This window comes from Nicotiana tomentosiformis, chromosome 4 (genome assembly GCF_000390325.3).
Source record: "Nicotiana tomentosiformis chromosome 4, ASM39032v3, whole genome shotgun sequence".
Taxonomy (NCBI): Eukaryota; Viridiplantae; Streptophyta; class Magnoliopsida; order Solanales; family Solanaceae; genus Nicotiana; species Nicotiana tomentosiformis.
In genome coordinates, this window is record NC_090815.1 from 19,022,211 (window position 1) to 19,040,007 (window position 17,797).

General features: G+C 40.5%; 2 protein-coding genes and 1 long non-coding RNA gene across 3 annotated transcripts; 2 read left to right on the forward strand and 1 right to left on the reverse strand.

Annotated features, from left to right (window-relative positions):
* Positions 1 to 349: 349 nt before the first annotated feature.
* On the reverse strand, positions 350 to 1,329 carry LOC138910601 (uncharacterized). Its single transcript, XR_011415732.1, has 2 exons — positions 1,198 to 1,329; positions 350 to 690 (listed from the first exon to the last, which is right to left on the reverse strand). It is a non-coding gene; the product is annotated as an uncharacterized lncRNA (long non-coding RNA).
* Positions 1,330 to 14,513: 13,184 nt separating this feature from the next.
* LOC138909330 (uncharacterized) lies at positions 14,514 to 16,945 on the forward strand. Its single transcript, XM_070200518.1, has 4 exons — positions 14,514 to 14,746; positions 14,978 to 15,216; positions 15,666 to 15,784; positions 16,583 to 16,945. Exons 1-4 carry the CDS (start codon positions 14,514 to 14,516, stop codon positions 16,943 to 16,945), a joined length of 954 nt encoding a protein of 317 aa, XP_070056619.1.
* Positions 16,946 to 16,954: 9 nt separating this feature from the next.
* On the forward strand, positions 16,955 to 17,431 carry LOC138909331 (uncharacterized). The gene has a single exon (XM_070200519.1). The coding sequence runs from the start codon at positions 16,955 to 16,957 to the stop codon at positions 17,429 to 17,431; it is 477 nt and encodes a 158-aa protein (XP_070056620.1).
* The last annotated feature ends 366 nt before the right edge of the window (positions 17,432 to 17,797 follow it).

Sequence of the window (17,797 nt, forward strand, 5' to 3'; positions counted from 1 at the left end):
AAGTAGATGTCTTGGAATATAATTTTATTCTTGTGATCTCGAACCTTCATTCTTAACCGATTCTAACACCTATAACTTTTAATTACAAGTTCACTAAATAAAAGAAATTATGTAATCTAAAGATCTGCAAACCACTTCTAACAAATCAAACTTCCCCTTAATATATATAACTAAAAACTATTTGAACACAATTCACTCCTTTCCATTGGACAAAATCTTGAAGTTTTGAACCATAAGACAAATAGTTGTTTTGAATTTTTTTGCTCAACCAATCACTTCGTTCTAGACAAAATACAATTAATTATATTGACATTATTATTCAGATACCAAAATAAAAAACCTTCTAAAATGCAGAAAAGTAAAAATCGATTAATTTCCATACGATGAGTAAATTTACCATTAAACATCCCTATCTTATCACATCTCTAATAAGCACACCCACAAAAACTAAAGAAAAAGGAAAACATATTGCTTACATAAATAAAATAATGTAAAAAGAATAAATTAAAGACGAAAAACTAAAAGGGGCAAATAAATTACAATATACATTAAGCAAAATTAAGTCGTCTAAATATCTGAATTATAAGAAAAAATAGATGCCTTCCAGCGACCATATTTGTCCTTTTGGGTGAAGATACTCAAGTGAAGCATAACATTGTATTACAAGACGCTCTTACAAGTACCTTCTACCTAAGTTGCTCGAACTCTTCACTTTCAGTGTCGCACCCGTGTCGACACGACGTGGGTGTGGGTATGGGTGTGGGATCCGTGTCGGATCTGGTCAACCGATTTTGGGTACTTTGACCAAAATCAACGGAGAAATTTGGGACAGATACAATGATTTTTGAAAACAAATCAAAAGTTAGGGTGATATGGAAGAAAATGGAATACCTTGTATATATAAATTTCTATGTCAGTCCTTTTTCTTTTATCTCCTTCTAAAATTCTACTCTTGTTCAATATTTTCTCCTTCTCGGAATACCTTGTAAGTTTTTCACATAATATCTCATAATTTAGACATATTTTTATAACTCTATTTTTAAATAATTGAATTATTTTTAGCCGAATCCTCGCACCCGTATCCGTACCAGGATCCGTACCCCCGAATCTTTAAATTTAGATCATGAAGGATCTGACCTCTAGATCCGCACCCGTATCGGATACCAGCACCCGAGTCCGAACAACTTAGTCTTCTACCGTATTTGCTCCTCCATAGATGCATCAACAATGACAACACCCCCTTAGCAGCGAAACTTAAATGCCATATGATCACTACAATTGTCGATGAAAAATTTCTTATCCATATCATGGATACCTTCTCATATCACTAAAAAATAGAACCACCGGAAAATATAAATCTCAATTTTTCGGAATAGTTATAAGATGATGATTGAAAATTTATGGAAGGATATACATAAGACCTCTATAACAGAACAAACTTAGAAAATAGTAAGGAAATTTAGTTTACCGTGTTCTCTTTTGATTTGGCTACCGCAAAATGACTTACATGCATTCTAATAGAAAGCTTGAAGAACTAGGAAAGAAAAGATAAATTGGAATGTAGTTGGGAACTCTTGGAAGCAAATGGCAAAAGACGACAGCTACAGCTGCACCTAAATTAGAGCTCATTTTTTACCTCCTATAACGAAGGTTGATACCTTTTAATTTTTATAGCTAAATATCTATTTATGGTCACCTCCTACCCTTAAGCCATAAAATACGCTTTGTATTATTTTTCGCTCTCATTCTTTCAGATTTTTCTCCACCCTCTCTCTCAAAGCCATAAAACTCATGTATTCTCTCTCATCAGTTCATCCGTCGATCGTTCTTCCTCCTGGAAAGCATCTCCGCCACCACCACCATCAGCGACGAATCTCCGCTCTTTCTTCTCACGCCAAGCCAAAATCACCGTTTCCTCAATTCTGAATACCTAGAAGTTGTAATAGAATGAGGTCTATGGCTGTTTGTTGCAAATTGAGTAGCGGATGAGACAAAGAAGAAGAGGAAAGTTCGACTGGTCTATTATGCTTCCTAGATCTCTTTGGACTGGGTTCTTGATCGAAACGGGAACAATGACGTTTCGAGTCAGAATCGCGGCCCTCTCGACGAGACGACATTAGGGTTGCTCTTGAACAAAGACGACGGAGTTTGGGGCCGAGAAAATTGAAGATTTTGTTACCTTTTTTTAAGTGTATTTCAATGTATTCATTGTCTTTGTTTTTCATTGTATTCCAATGTATCTCGTTGTATTCCATGTATTTCATTGTATTTATTGTCTCGCTGTATTCCATGAATGTATTCATATATTTTTTAATTAATATAATTTATGTATTCAGATGTATATATGTATTCAAATGTATCTGCCATATGTATTCATATGTTTTTGCACTATAGATGAATCTCGAATTTTATTGGTTGAAAACAAAAAACACCCACGAACGATATCAACAAAAAAAGGAAGGATTAGAAACTTAACGATTGCTCTGTTGAAACATATTCAACATATTTCGCGTCAAATACAGATTATGGGTGATGTAATTGAGTTATTTGAGTTATATTAGGAGTCTATTGTGTTAATTGATTCACTTTCCATTTAAAAACAGCTGAATAGACCATGATTTGCGCTATTTACGTTACTGTATTCACAAATACATATCGTGAATACAGTCGAATACAATAATTGTCTAGCTGGAATCCCCTATTTCACGCCGAGTTTTGCTACTGTATTCATGAATACAATAGCTTAAATACATCGAATACACTCTAAAAAAACTAAAAACATAGCTATAGAAAGTAATATAGTAAATGATGGCTACAACTAGCTAATAACCACTAAATAATAATAGTTTGTGAAAATTACTCTTTTCTTATAGTACTAAAAGTTAGAAGTAGGAACCATTATGAGGAATACTAATGGAATGATCAGTTACAATAAGGAGGAATATGTGGTGAGACATTTTTTACAATTTTTTACAATAAAGAATAGAAAAGAGAGGAGTAGTAATGATTGAGACATTTATTCTTACAACAATAAGATACGATAACTAAAAATTAAGAAAAAAGTCCAAAAAAGGAGGAAAAAGATAAATAGGATCCTGGGCAAAACAGAATATAAATATGAAGAAGATGATGCTGGAGAACTATTTTAAAATCGAGTTTCATACTTCTATTGGCTAGATCATGTAGCTAGAGAAAATTCAAAGTTATGTTATATCGCGTATTAGATTTGTTCACAAAATATTTGCTATAGACAAAACTCCTGAAACTATTTGGTGTGATTGGACGGGGTTCCCGGGGGCCTTAGGTGTGCTTCAGGATAGTTTTGGGTCCTTTATCCCTGTTTTGCTGTTGCTATTGATGGTTCTGGTTTTGTTCTTCGTGAACACGAAGGGAGTCCCGCGTTCACGAAGAAGGAAAAGATGTCGGCTGCCTTTCCCGAACGCGAAGGAGGGTTCGCAAACTCGAAGGAGGGTTTGCGAATACGAAAGAGGGTTCGCGAACTCGAAGGAGAGTTGTGGGTCAGGGGGACCTTACCCTATGCGAACGCGACAAGGTAGTCGCAAACACGGTGAGTTGATGGGTTTGCAGTTTTCCCTTCACGAACGTGGAAGGACATACGTGAACGCGAAGGAGGAGTTCCAGGCTGGGGGCAGTTGGCTATTGCGAACGCGATGCTGTGCATGGACAAGCCTTCGCGAACACGACCTTAGTCACGCGAACACCATGTAAGACGGGGCCTGGGCAGATTGTTTTAAGTTAGGGATTTTTCTCATTTCATTCATTTCTCTCTTAGTTTGGGAGATTTATGAGAGCTTCAAAGGGACGGTTTCATCATTTATTGCAAGGTAAGTAATTCCCACACATTGTTAGCTAATTACATAGATTTTACAAGGATTTAAAATTGAAAATTTGTAAAAATTTTGAGATTTTAAGAGAAAACCTAGAAGTTGGTATTTTTGGATTTTGACCACGAAATTGGATATGAAATTGGGAATAAATTATATATTTGAGTTCGTGGTGCTATGGGTAAAGTTTATCTTCAAGAACTTTTGGAATCCGGGCACGTGAGCTCGAGGGTTGACTTTATCGACTTTTCGAGCAGAGCTGAGAATTGTTTAAATTTATTAATTGTGGGTATTAGAGTATATTTTGATTGGTTTGTACATTGTTTGACTAGTTTAGGATCGACGGACATCGGTTTGAGCTGTTAGAGAGGCTTTGGAGCCGGTTATGGAACTTTCGAGCGAGGTAAGTCTCTTGTCTAACCTTGTGAGAGGGAAACTACCCCTATGTGATGTAATTGCTATGTGATACTAGCGGTGGGTGCTACGTACACACGAAGTGACGAGAGTCCGTACGTAGCTAAAGCATGTTTCTTTCCGGGTAGACTTAGACCTTATCATGTAATATTTGAATTATTTGAACTCATTCTGCTGGCTTAATTACTTGAACTTATAATTGAAATTAAATTAGAAATAAATATATCTATACTAGACCGGGCCTTATCACTTTGAGTTGTTGGCTAGTTATTTGAGAAACGGTAAAGTTTATATTCATTTTATACTCATGTACTGTATTGTAAGCACTTGTCTCGTGATTCGATAAATTCCTTCCTTTCTTGTGGAGCGGGCCGAACTACTCGGCGGTATGATAGATGCATCTATGGTTCGTGATGCTCGACCCTCAGTATTGTACATATTATTCTGAATCGGGCCGAACGACCTCAGCATAATCGTGCGTTATATTGCTAGCGGACTGACTATTCACGAGATTTTTTTCCCATTGATGCCTGGCAATGTATATGGTATTTTCTTATCCGTTTGATACTGGCACTCAATACATATGAGCTTGTGAGATAGAATACGAGACCGAGAAATCTATATCTTTAAAAGAAACTTTTTGGAACGTTATGTAACTTACAGTTTTACCCCGTTATTATTATTGTGCTTCATATCTACTTAGGATTTTATCATATTGCTTTATTGGACCTCTAGTAAGTGTCAATGTCGACCCCTCGTCACTACTTCTCCGGGGTTAGGCTAGATACTTACTGGGCACACATTGATTTACGTATTCATGCTACACTACTGCACTAAATATGCAGGATTTGACAGGTTCAATTGATGGTTATCTTGGCGCATAGGCACAACTATTGAGTAGACCTTATGGTGAGCTGCATTCCAGGCTATGTATCGCAGCCCACAGAGTTTCCTTCGTACCATTTACTCTATCATGTCTTATTTACATTCCAAACAGATGTTGTGTTATTATTGTTCTCCTTATTAAATGCTCATGCACTTGTGACATCGGGTTTTGGGATGTTCTAGAAGTTGTCTGTGAGTTTGCTTAGCATTTACACACTTTTATTATCTATTATGTTAAAATTGTAAGTTTTCATGATTTTAATTTGTTTATTTCTTTATCTAATAAAATTTACGACTTCGAAAATAATAAAGTTCATAATGAAGTTGGTAGTTCACTGTTGGCTTGCCTAACGGCGACGTTGGGTGCCATCGCGGCTTATAGTGTATTTTGGGTCGAAACAGCTTGGTATCAGAGCTCTAGGTTCATTTAAGCCTCACGAGTCATGAGCAAGTCTAGTAGAGTTTTTCGGATCGGTACAGAGACGTCTGTACTTATCTTCGAGAGGCTACAAGACTGTTAGGAGCACTTCCCTTCTTGACTCCTCTGCGTGTGATTTGATTCCTTTGAGGATTATGCCTTTATTTCCTTCCTACTCAATCTTATGTGACGTGGAGTGCTTGTTATCAATTGGGCATCGAGGAATTGTAATGGTACTATAGATGTGGTGCAAGATGTTTCTCCCTACATATTTGATTAGGCTATTATCGTAGCCTCGTGGAGGGATGTTCTATCATTTTCAGTGCAATGTTAGTGTCGCCTATAGTTTCAAGGCTATGCATAGTGTATTATGATGTTCATGAGTGGTTATCGCACAATGTTGGTGTAAATGGTAAGGTGTATATTTATGTGTCGCGACAATGAATGACTCAAAATGAGGATTTCTCAGTTCATGGTTTAGAGGTTCGACATTTAATTCCAGTGGAGGAGAGGCAATCAGACTATGGGTGTTTAGGCTTTGTTTGATGGAGTAACGAGACTCAATATTTTCGAGCATGGTTGAATTCTCATTTGTGATGTGGTGTCGTCGTCCTTGTATGAACGCATTAAGGTTCGTCGGTGTTATGGTCTTCTTCAATTTACCTTCGGGGTAGGTTGTTGTGAAATGGTGCCTGAGAAACGGTTGTTAGAGGTGGCGGTATGTAGCGATTTCGCAAATGGAATTGGTGTTTCTAATGTTGATGGCTCGGGAAAGATGATCTTCTAGGAGGTTTTGAGTTGGTGGCAATTTATTAGTTCAGGTGTTACAGGTATGGATTTGATTCGAGGCAACATGTGGGCAGCGAAGGATGAGGAAGGACATGTCGGGAGGTATCTTGTGATGGTTGAATTGCTAGCAGGGAAAGTTTGAACAACAGAGGTCGAGAAGTTGCTTAATAAGATGGTTTGACCAAAGTGGGAGTGGCAGAGTAGCGTATGGATTCTATAGTAGGATAGCCACGTACCTTGAAGAAGTTGAGAGCGATTTGGGAGTCATGGTTGAAAGTGACTAGGCCTGTGGACTTAATTTGGAATGGTGGTTACTGTACAGAGGAATATTGAATATGACATGAAGATGTTTGCTTGAAATGAAGAGGGGTGTGAAAACTTGATTATCGTTTTGGATGACACATGACTTTGAGTTTGGAATGTAATGTCGGACCTTCAGTTGATGTCAATGGGGAATGAATAGACTCTTGCAGCTGGTGGACGAGCACAGGCTCAAGAGGGTTTACAGATTTCTTGGTGTTTGTACCCGGTGCAGAGATGTTGGAAGGTGCCGATATGGAATTCCACATGTGGGTTATCTCCTGTGAGAAGGATAGCAGTTGTATGATGATGATGAAGTTTCTTTGAAAAATTCTACTTACTACCCGACAGAAGATTGAATATTCGATTGTGGCTGATAATTCAGTGTTCATGAAGAGTTTAACAAGGGATTTCGAGAAGTTTGGCGGGTTAATGGTGCGAGATCATGGTAAATTGAGAATGAGGAATCTTGGTGGGTTCTAGATTCATGTGATGGTAGCGTAAATCTAAGTGGGGGATCCCACCGTCTACGATAAGATTGCGTGGTTGTCTGCTTGTGCAACTTCTGGTTCTCGGTGCATTGGTGGATTATTTATGACTAAGAATAGAAAACATAAGGGGTAATTCTGTAACGACCCAGCTGGTCGTATTTCCTTCTAGATCCCCGTTCCCCTAAATAAGACTCCCCATATGTTCTTTTACTTTTTCATGACTTGCGGGTATGGTTAGTTTGGGATTTGGAAGGGTTCGAGTTGAAATCAGAACACTTGGTTCCTTATTTTAGATTTAAAAGGAAAAGTTTGACTTTGATCAACGTTTTGAGTACACGACCTCAGAATTGGGATTTGACGGTTCCAATAGGTTTGTATGATGATTTTGGACTTGGGAGTATATTCGGATATGGTTTTGGACAACCCGGGAGCGTTTCGGTGCTTAATAGTGAAAATTGACTATTTGAAGGTTTTAAAGTTATTTAAATTTAGTTTGGAGTATGTTTTGGAGTAATCAAGGTCCGTTTGAAATTCTGAGCCTAGGAATAGTTCTGTATATTGATTTAAGACTTGCACACAAAATTTGGTGTCATTCCGAGTAGTCTCAGTATGCTTCGGCGCACTTGGAGAAATTTGGAAACTTGAAGTTCATATTCTGATTCAATTAGGTTTGGGGTGCGATTCCTGGTTTCATTGTTGATTTACATATTTCGAGAGTTTGAGAAAGTCCAAATTATGTTTACAGACTTGTTGGTGCATTTAGACGGGGTCCCTAGTGGCTCAGGTAAGTTTCTAACCACCCGGAGCTAAGTTGGAAAAAACCAGATTTTCCAGTTCTCGTTTCCTTCTTCGCGGAAGGGCTCTTGCATTCGCGATGAAGGATTTGGTGAAAATGGAAAATGTTCTTCGCGTTTGCGGGTAGGGGGTGTGTTCGTGAAGCATGGGATCCTAGGCCTACGCGTTCGCGAAGGCCATATCGCGTTCGTGAAGAAGGACGGGCCTGGGAGGGTGTCAGTACACTTTACCCTTCGCGTACGCGAGGGAGTGCACGCGTTCGCAAAGGGAAGGACAAGTAAGACTTCACGTTCGTCAGCCCCATGTCTCGTTCGCGAAGGGTATTTTTAAGGCATGTAGAAATTTTCCTTCGCGAACGCGAGGTACCTGTCGCGTTCGCGAAGAAAGGGTCAGCAGAGCTGGGCAGAATGCCTTTAAATCGGGGCTCATCCATTTTTGAGCCCATTTCATCCATTCTTGGGCGATTTTGGAGCTTCTTGAGAGGGGTATTCATCTAGAAACTTGGAGATAAACTAATTTTACCCATTGTGAGTTAAATACATAGTTTATGAGTAGATTATAACATATAAATTGAGGAAATCAAGGGTTTAGATGAAAAATCTAGGTTTTGACAAAAATGAGATTTTAACTACGAAAATGGTTATGGAATGAGATGAAAATTTTATACTTAAGTTCTTGAGATTATGGAAAACGATTTCCTCCAAAATTTTTTGGAATTCGGGCACGTGGGTCCGGGGTGAATTTTAGGAATTTTACCAATTTGGGTTGGGAAATTAATCTAATAATCTAATTTTGAATTGTTGAGCATGTATTAATTAAATTATAAATCATTTGGCTAGTTTCGGATTTTTCTGCACCAAATTGATGCTTTAACGCGAAGTTGTGATCGGGAAGTGAACTATGAGATAAGGTAAGTCTCTTGTCTAACCTTGTAAGAGGGGATTTACCCCATAGGCGTGTCAAATAAATAATTGTCTCTAATTGTGGGGGCTACGTATGTACGAGGTGACGAGAGTCCGTGTGTAACTACTATTATGCTATTGTCCGGGGTAGTGTTTAGGACCCAATTCATGAGTTATTTGGAATTTTTGCATCATACTAGTTAATTTAAATATGTCTAAATCATATTAGTAATTGTTTGAAAAATTGTGGAATTTCACTTATGAAATTAGTATTATTGTTGTATAAAAACCTCTATAAAATCCAAGTCAAATGCCTATAAAACATTATCCTCTTCTTGTGGAGCGGACCGAATGCCTCGGCAGTAGATAGATGCATGTATGGTTCGTGTCGCTCGACCTTCGGCATTGTACACATTATTCTAGATCGGGCCGTATGACCTCGGCAGAAATCGTACTTAATAATAAAAATTATTCAGTGCTTTGATATTTATTTTATTGCAGCTTGTAAAGGTAAATGATTATTGGAAATTTGTCAAATTGTAAAGAATTATTTGTTTCTGCCTGCTAAGGAGAAATTATCATTGATCACATAAATTGTGTTTATTGAAATATTTTTATATTAATATTATTGACCCATAGTGAGTGTCAAAGTCGACCTCTCGTCACTACCTTTTCGAGATTATACTTGATGCTTAGTAGGTACACGTTGTTTACATACTCATGCTATGCTTGCTGCACTTTTTGTGCAGGATCTGAGACAGGTACATCAGGCGGTCCCACCGATGCGCATCCCCGTTATCCCAAGGCCTAGTGGTGAGTTGCCTTCCCTGAGCCGTTCCGCAGCTCCTAGTGTCTCTCTTTGTATTTGTATTCTGTCTATTTTATGTTCAGACAGTATTTTTGATTTTTGTATAATCTATTAGATACTCATACACTTGTGACACCAGATCTTGGAACGTACTTTAGTAGAATTGTGGGTGGAAAAATTATTGTTTTGGTTTCATTTAGACTTTCTGTTTTTCTTAAATCTTACAATTTTAAAAAAACTTTATTACTCAGAAAATTATTAAGAGAGAAAATAGAGGTTTAATCCACTAGCTGGCTTGCCTAACAGTGATGTTGGGAGCCATCACGACCTATAGGTGAAATTGGGTGGTGGCAACATGGTATTAGAGCACTAGGTTCATGTAGGTCTCACAAGTTATGAGCATGGCCTAATAGAGTCTTGCGGATCGGTACAGAGACGTCTGTACTTATTTTCGAAAGGCTATAGGGAGTTAGGAAACTACTTTTCTTTATCTTCTATCGTGCAGTTGATGTAATACAAAGTATCTTCCCCTTACTCTCTCACAGATGGTGAGAACGTGCTCTACGGAGGATCCAGACCATGGAAGAGCTGCTCCCCCTGTTGTTAGAGGTCGAGGGAGGGATTCACCCTATGGTAGGGGACGAGGACGTCCTAGAGTTATTCCAGATATGCCACCAGTGATTCCAGTTGAGGATCCTATCATCGAGGAGCAGAGTGAGGTGCCCGCAACAGAGCTAACTCCAGTAGATTTCACGTCCGCACTAGGATTCCAAGAGGTCATCGACCGTATGCTGCGGTTCATGGATATTATGACTCGGGCCGGTTTATTTCCGGCAGATCCAGCCACATCTCAAGAGGGAGGAGGAGCATAGACCCCTACCGCACAGGCTCATGGGTAGGCAACTACTGTATACCGGACCCAGGGTGCATTACCCGTGGGCGGAGCTCGGCCAGTTGCAGCAGCTACACTGGAGTCCATACCAGCTATGGCAGGTGATCCACACAGGCTACTGGACAGATGGACTAGGCTTCATCCTCCTGCTTTCGGAGGTGAGAAACATGAGGACCCTAAGATTTTATTGATCGGTGGAAAGATAGACTGCACAACATGAGTATACTAGAGTCATATGGGGTGGACTTTACTACTTTTCAGCTGGAGGGCAGGGCCCGTAGGTGGTGGTAGTCACATCTTCTCGGCAGAACAACAGGTTTACCTTCCATGACTTGGGATCAATTCACACGCCTCTTCTTGGACAGATACATACAACCTTCTCAGAGGGAAGAGTTGCGGTTCCAGTTGGAGCAGCTCCAGCAGGGTCAGATGTCAGTGACTGACTATGAGGCGAGGTTCTCTGAGTTGTCTCGCCATGCACTTATGATACTACCTACCGATGCAGAGATAGTGCGGAGATATTTTGCCGGATTACACTCTGGCATTCAGGACACCATGGCACAAGAGGTGGAGATGGAGACTGTAAGGCCCCGTAAAATATTTCCTAAAAACCCGGATTCCATGATGACAAAGTAGGCGTAGAGGTTAATAATAGTAGAAATTCTTCGCGGATCACAAGCTCGCCACGGTTCGGACTCTTTGGATTGAACAGTGCGCTAGGGAGTTGAAAGAAAATGTTGGGCAGAAGTAGGCATTTCTGCAGCCCATTCTGCGGTCGTAGAACCACTCTGCGGACCGCAGACTGGTCGCAGAGTAGGACAGTTTTCTGGGGCAATTTTTTTGTCAATTTCGCGGCCATTATGCGACCACATAACCGTTTCGCGGACCGCACTCTTATCGCATATCCCACCTTGGGATTTTTCGGAGGGAGGTTCTACGGTGCACTATGCGACTGCAGAACAGGTCTGCGGGCCGCATAGTGACCGCAGACCCAGTCAATTGTATTTCCAGTTTTGACACCCCAATTTCGCGGTCATTTAGCGGACCACATAACCATTATGAAGTCGCATATGTGATTGCAGAACCTATTCCAGAGCTTTATTTTTGGGGTTTTTAAACCCGACCCTATTCCGTTAAAACACTTACCGTAGACTATTTTGATCATATTTTCTGATATATTTAGAGTGAGAGAGAGTGTCCTAGAGGGAGGAAGTGATCTTCATCAAATTGCTCTTCAATTCTCACTTAAAACCTTGAAGATTATCAAGAGAGGCACCTAGGTCTTCTTCCTAAGAGGTAAGATTCTATCACCCAAACTCTTAATTTCAAAATGTAACTAGCATTTGTCATTATCAAGGTAATTCATTGGGATGGGAGTGCTTACCTTGCATGCATGTATCCTTGTAGTATGTGGGAATATTGTGAGCTAATAATGATAGATAATGGGTTGGGGAATGCTGGAATCTTCCACAAAAGGGCCTTAAAACATTGATGCGTACCTAGTATTTGATAATATGCCCAAATGAGCTAAAACCATGTTCATCTTCCTAATTTGGTCCAACTTGTTATATTTCTGAAATAGATTGAAGTTGCTAAGAATTCCGGGTCATTTTAGAGTTTGAGAAGCTCAATTGAGGTATGTTGGCTAAACCCCCTTCTTTTAAGAATCGAATCTCATGGTGTTCATGTAATTGGATTAAGTCCTTGATCATTATTGAATTGGCTATTCCTAATGTGGTTGTGTTGAAGGATGTTTGTGCAATGTTTATTCTAAATGCTTCATCATGTCATCTTGCCATTTGAGAATATGTTCAAAATGTGGGATATGTGTTAGGAATGTTAAGACTTCATGTCAAGATCGAAAAAAAGGTTGTTATGCCAAATTGCATGAAAAGCCTATATGTGCCTAAGATTCCCAAATTGCTCATATGTGAATCTAATGTCTTGAATGGGAAGCCTTATTATTGTGGATAATGATAATGCTATTTGAATGTGGAAAACAAAAGGGATTGGAACTATGAAATACGGCCAAGTGCCAAGAATGACTTTGTAATCGTAATCACTAGTGCCAATGAATTGAAAGTATATGAAAGAAGTACGATGTGAGATGATTGACTGAAAATGGATGACGTCTCAAATGAGATGGCCTAGCCGTTCGGGCCATGATCGGACGCCATGCCGCACACATGGTGGTACTGTGCTTGAAATTATAACAAAATTGTGGTAATGTCTCAAATGAGACGACCTAGCCGATCGGGTCGATATCAGACCCCGTGTAAGAATACAGAGGTATTGTGAATTGTGGAATATCAGTACTAAAGATCACCCAACCTAATAATTTGGACATTGACTTGAAAACGTATATGATCCTTAACTTGTTGTTCTAATATTATTTGAAGCCCTTGTTGAATTCTTGAGTGTTACTCTTGTATTATTATTCATTCTATTGAGTTGGTGTTTAGCTTTACATGCTAGTGCTATTCAACGGTATTAATGTCTCTTTTGCTGGGGGCGCTGCATTTTTAAATGGATGCATGTGGTTACATAGCAGATAGTGTTGATCACAGATAGTGTTGCATCCTCTCCTCAGCGGACTCGGTGAGCCCCATTTCATTCCGGGGTCATGTATTGTACCTTTTGTTTTTATTGTGGTCACTTTTTGAGGTATAGACGGGGCCTTGTTATCGGTACCATCTTTACTGCCTTTTGTATCTTTAGAGGCTCCATAGACACTATGTGGGTTGTATATGGGTGTTGGGAATGTTAAACAAGTAAATGTTGTGTTTGATCACTTATTCCACTCAGATTATAAGAATCTTTGTATATAAAGACTTAAAGGCGAAATAGTTAAGGAAACAGCTTAATGTTGCATGTATGAACTTCCTTCTGTCTAATTAATGAAATCGTGTCTTTTATTGATCATTGGTGAGTTGGGTAGAAATTATCTAACATGCTTTCTCGATCGGGTTCACTCGGTTGAGCACCGGTCGTATCTCTCGAGGATGGGGCGTGACAAATTTGGTATCAGAGCCTAAGGTTTTAAAGTGTTATAGGTTGTCTCGGAGCCGTGTCTGGTAGAGTCCTTCTTATCGGTGTGTTGTCGACCACATCTATAAGTTGGATGCTACATGGAAATTTAGGAACAATACCCTTTTTTGATATTCTGGATCGTGCGATGAAACTAAATGTGCAATTGTTACTCCTCTAACTCGGGCACTCCTTTAAATTTTAGTATATGGCACCTAGGAAGAGAGCAAGAACTGGACAAGGAGCCAACGCCGCCCTAGGAGTGGTAGTTGACCCTTTATTTGATGATGTGGGTGAACACCCGAGGGGTGAGGATAATCCCCCGACTGCTACATTACATGATTCCACTACACCAGACAAAGCCACACCAGTTCCTACACTTACTGAGGGTGCGACGGTTCCTCCACCTTATATTCCAATTCCACCTCCAGCCCCAACTTCCGACTCTAGTATTTCTGATGGGGATCTTAGGGGAGCTATTCAGATGCTGACTCAGATAGTGGCTTCTCAGGCCCAAAGGTCGAATGTTGCACCCACATCTTCTAGCTCACAAAGGGATTCTACTAGTTCTAGGGTGAACAAGTTTCTGCAGTTGGATCCTCCGGTGTTCACGGGTGCTAATACCGAGGAGGATCCACAGGATTTCATTGATGAGATGCATAAGACTCTACGGGTTATGCGCACTACTGAGATGGAGGGAGTGTAGTTGGCCGCCTACCACTGCCTATTCTTGGTTTGAGCTGTGGGAGGACTCTCGGGAGGAGGGGAGCCCTCCAGCGAGATGGAGTGAGTGTGTTGATACCTTTATAGACAATTTTTTGCCTGCCGAGACTAGGACAGCTCGTGCCGCAGAGTTTGAGAATCTTAAGCAAGGGAGTAAGAGTATGTGGGAGTATCACATGGAGTTCGCGCGTCTGTCTAAATATACCATTCTTATGTTGCCTACAATGGAGGCTAGAGTGCACCAGTTTGTGCATGGCCTTAGCCCCTTGGTTATTAATAAGGCCGCTACAACTGCCTTGAATTCATATATGAACCATGGGAAAATGGTAGCATTTTCTCAAGCTACAAAGTACCGCAAGTTGAAGAACAGAAGAGAGCGAGAGGGTACCAACAAGGCCCTATTCGCGGGCAACTTTGGGGAGTCATTTGGTAGGGGAAGATTAGCTTTCAGTAGAGGGTCAGCAGGGCCAACTTAGTCTCATGATTAGTCTTCAGCTAGTGCACCGCCAGCAGAGCACAGTCAGCAGCATGGGAGTCACTTCAGGGCCAATCAAGGCAGCAGGGGACCCCTCCATCATGGTCGATCAGGAGGGAGATTCCAGTAGCAGCGGAGACCCACATGCCTCACGTGAGGGAAGATGCACTTGGGGATATGCTACATGGACTTATCTATATGTTACGGGTGTAGATTGAGGGGTCATATTCAGAGGGAGTGTCGTTCATCCCGCCGGGGTGCAGGCAAGGGCATAGCACATCTATCCAGTTCTGCAGCTGCTACATCTTCAGAACCCCCTCTAGCTCGAGGCCCTCCGGTACCAGCAGGGCGTGGTGCAACTAGGGGTGGTGCGAAGGGTTTAGGAGGACCCAACCGTTTCTATGCTATGAGTGGTCGCCAGAGTGTAGAGGCTTCTCCAGATCTTGTCACAGGTATATTGAATGTCCAAACTCATGATGTATATGCTCTTATTGATCCCGGTTCCAACTTATCCTATGTTACCCATTATGTTGCTATGGAATTTGGGATAGAACCGGAACAACTTCATGAGTCATTCTTTGTATCTACTCCTTTGGTGAGTCTATTGTGGCCGCAGGGGTGTATAGGGGTTGTGTTGTCATGGTGAGTGGTCAGGACACCGTGGCCGATCTTATTGAATTGGGGATGGTTGATTTTGATGTAATTATGGGAATGGATTGGCTTTACTCGTGTTTTGCCAAGCTCGATTACCGAACTAGAACTGTGAGGTTTGAATTTCCTAATGAGCCAGTTGTTGAGTGGAAGGGGGATAATGTGGTACCGAAGGGTAGGTTTATTTCTTACCTTAAGGCCACGAAGAAAATTAACAAGGGGTATATCTATCATTTGGTATGGGTTACAGACACCAGTGTTGAGGCGCCTACACTCGAGTCTGTACCAGTTGTGAATGAATTTCTAGAGGTCTTTCCTGATGAGCTTCCTGGAATTCCGCCAGACAGGGAGATTGATTTTGGGATTGATGTAATGCCAGGCATGCAACCTATATCTATTCCTCCCTACAGGATGGCACCAACAGAGTTGAAGGAGCTAAAGGAACAATTGAAGGATTTGTTAGAGAAGGGTTTCATCCGACCGAGTGTGTCACCATGGGGTGCACCAGTTCTCTTTGTAAGGAAGAAAGATGGATTGCTAAGGATGTGTATTGACTACTGGCTGCTCAGCAAAGTCATAATAAAAAATAAGTACCTGTTACCAAGAATAGATAATTTGTTTGATCAGTTACAGGGTGCTAGATACTTCTCCAAAATTGATTTACGATTTGGGTACCACTTATTGAAGATCAGGGAGCAGAATATTCCGAAAACAGCTTTCAAAACCTGGTATGGGCACTTTGAATTTCTGGTAATGTCTTTTGGGCTAACAAATGCCCCAACAACTTTCATGGATTTTATGAATCAGGTTTTCAAGCCTTTTCTCAATTCCTTTGTGATACTATTCATTGGCAATATTCTTGTGTATTCACGAGGTCGGGATGACCATGCCGATCATCTCAAGGCAGGTTTTCAAACTTTTTATTAGCACCAATTGTATGCGAAATTTTCAAAGTGTGCATTTTGGCTCGAATCTGTCACGTTCTTGGGTCATGTTGTCTCTAGAGAAGGAATTAAGGTTGATACTCAAAAGATTTCAGCAGTAAAGAATTGGCGTAGACCTACAACACCAACCAAGATTCGCAGTTTCTTGGGCATAGCAGGGTTTTATAGGAAGTTTGTGGAGGGGTTCTCTACTCTTGCCTCTCCGTTGACTAAATTAACTCAGAAAATAGTTAAGTTCGAATGGTCTGATGCTTGTGAAAGGAGCTTCCAGGAGTTGAAATCGAGATTGACTATAGCATCGGTGTTGACCTTGCCAGAGGGTACAGATGGATTTGTGGTGTATAGTGATTCTTCAAGAATTGGGGTTGGGTGTGCATTAATGCAACACGATAAGGTTATAGCTTATGCTTCTAGGCAACTCAAGAATAATGAAAAGAACTGTCCAACTCATGATGTAGAACTTGCGACAGTGGTTTTTGCATTGAAAATTTGGCGTCACTATTTGTATGGGGTCTATGTGGAGGTATTCACGAATCACAAGAGTCTTCAATATATTTTCAAACAAAAGGAGCTGAATCTGAGGTAGAGAAGATGGATGGAGTTACTCAAGGATTACGGCATCGATATTGTATATCACCCGAGGAAAGCCAATTTTGTGGAGGATGCTCTTAGCCGGAAATTTATGGGTAGTTTAGCACACTTGGAGGTATATCAAAGTCCATTGGCCAAGGAAGTCCATCGATTGGCTAGTTTTGGAGTTCGTCTTCTGGTCTCTAGTGAAAAAGAGGTAATTGTGCAAAATAGGACTGAATCATCGCTTGTTGTGGAAGTCAAAGAGAAGAAATACAACGATCCATTTTTGGTGAAATTGAAGAAGGGAATTCAAAAATATAAAACTATTTCTTTTACTCTTGACATGGATGATGGTACACTAAGGTACCAAGGGCGACTATGTGTTCCAAATGTAGATGATCTTTGGGAAAGAATCATGACCGAGGCTCACGCTTCTAGGTTTTTCGTGCACCCAGGTTCTATAAAGATGTATCACGACCTCAAGGAAATCTATTGGTGAAATGACATGAAAAGGAATATGGTGTACTTTGTGGCAAGGTGTCTGAATTGTCAGCAAGCGAAGGCCGAACATCAACGGCCTGGTGGGTTGGCACAGAATATAGAAATTCCAATGTGGAAGTGGGAGATGATTAATATGGATTTTATGGTAGGATTATCATGCACTTCGCGCATGTTTGACTCAATTTGGGTGATCGTCGACCGACTCATGAAATCAGTACATTTCTTGCTAGTTAAATCTACCAACACAGCGGAACAGTATGCTCAGTTGTATATCAAGGAAATAGTCAGGCTACATGGTACTCCAGTTTCTATCATTTCCGATCGAGGGGCTCAGTTCACGACAAATTTTTGGAAGAAATTTCAG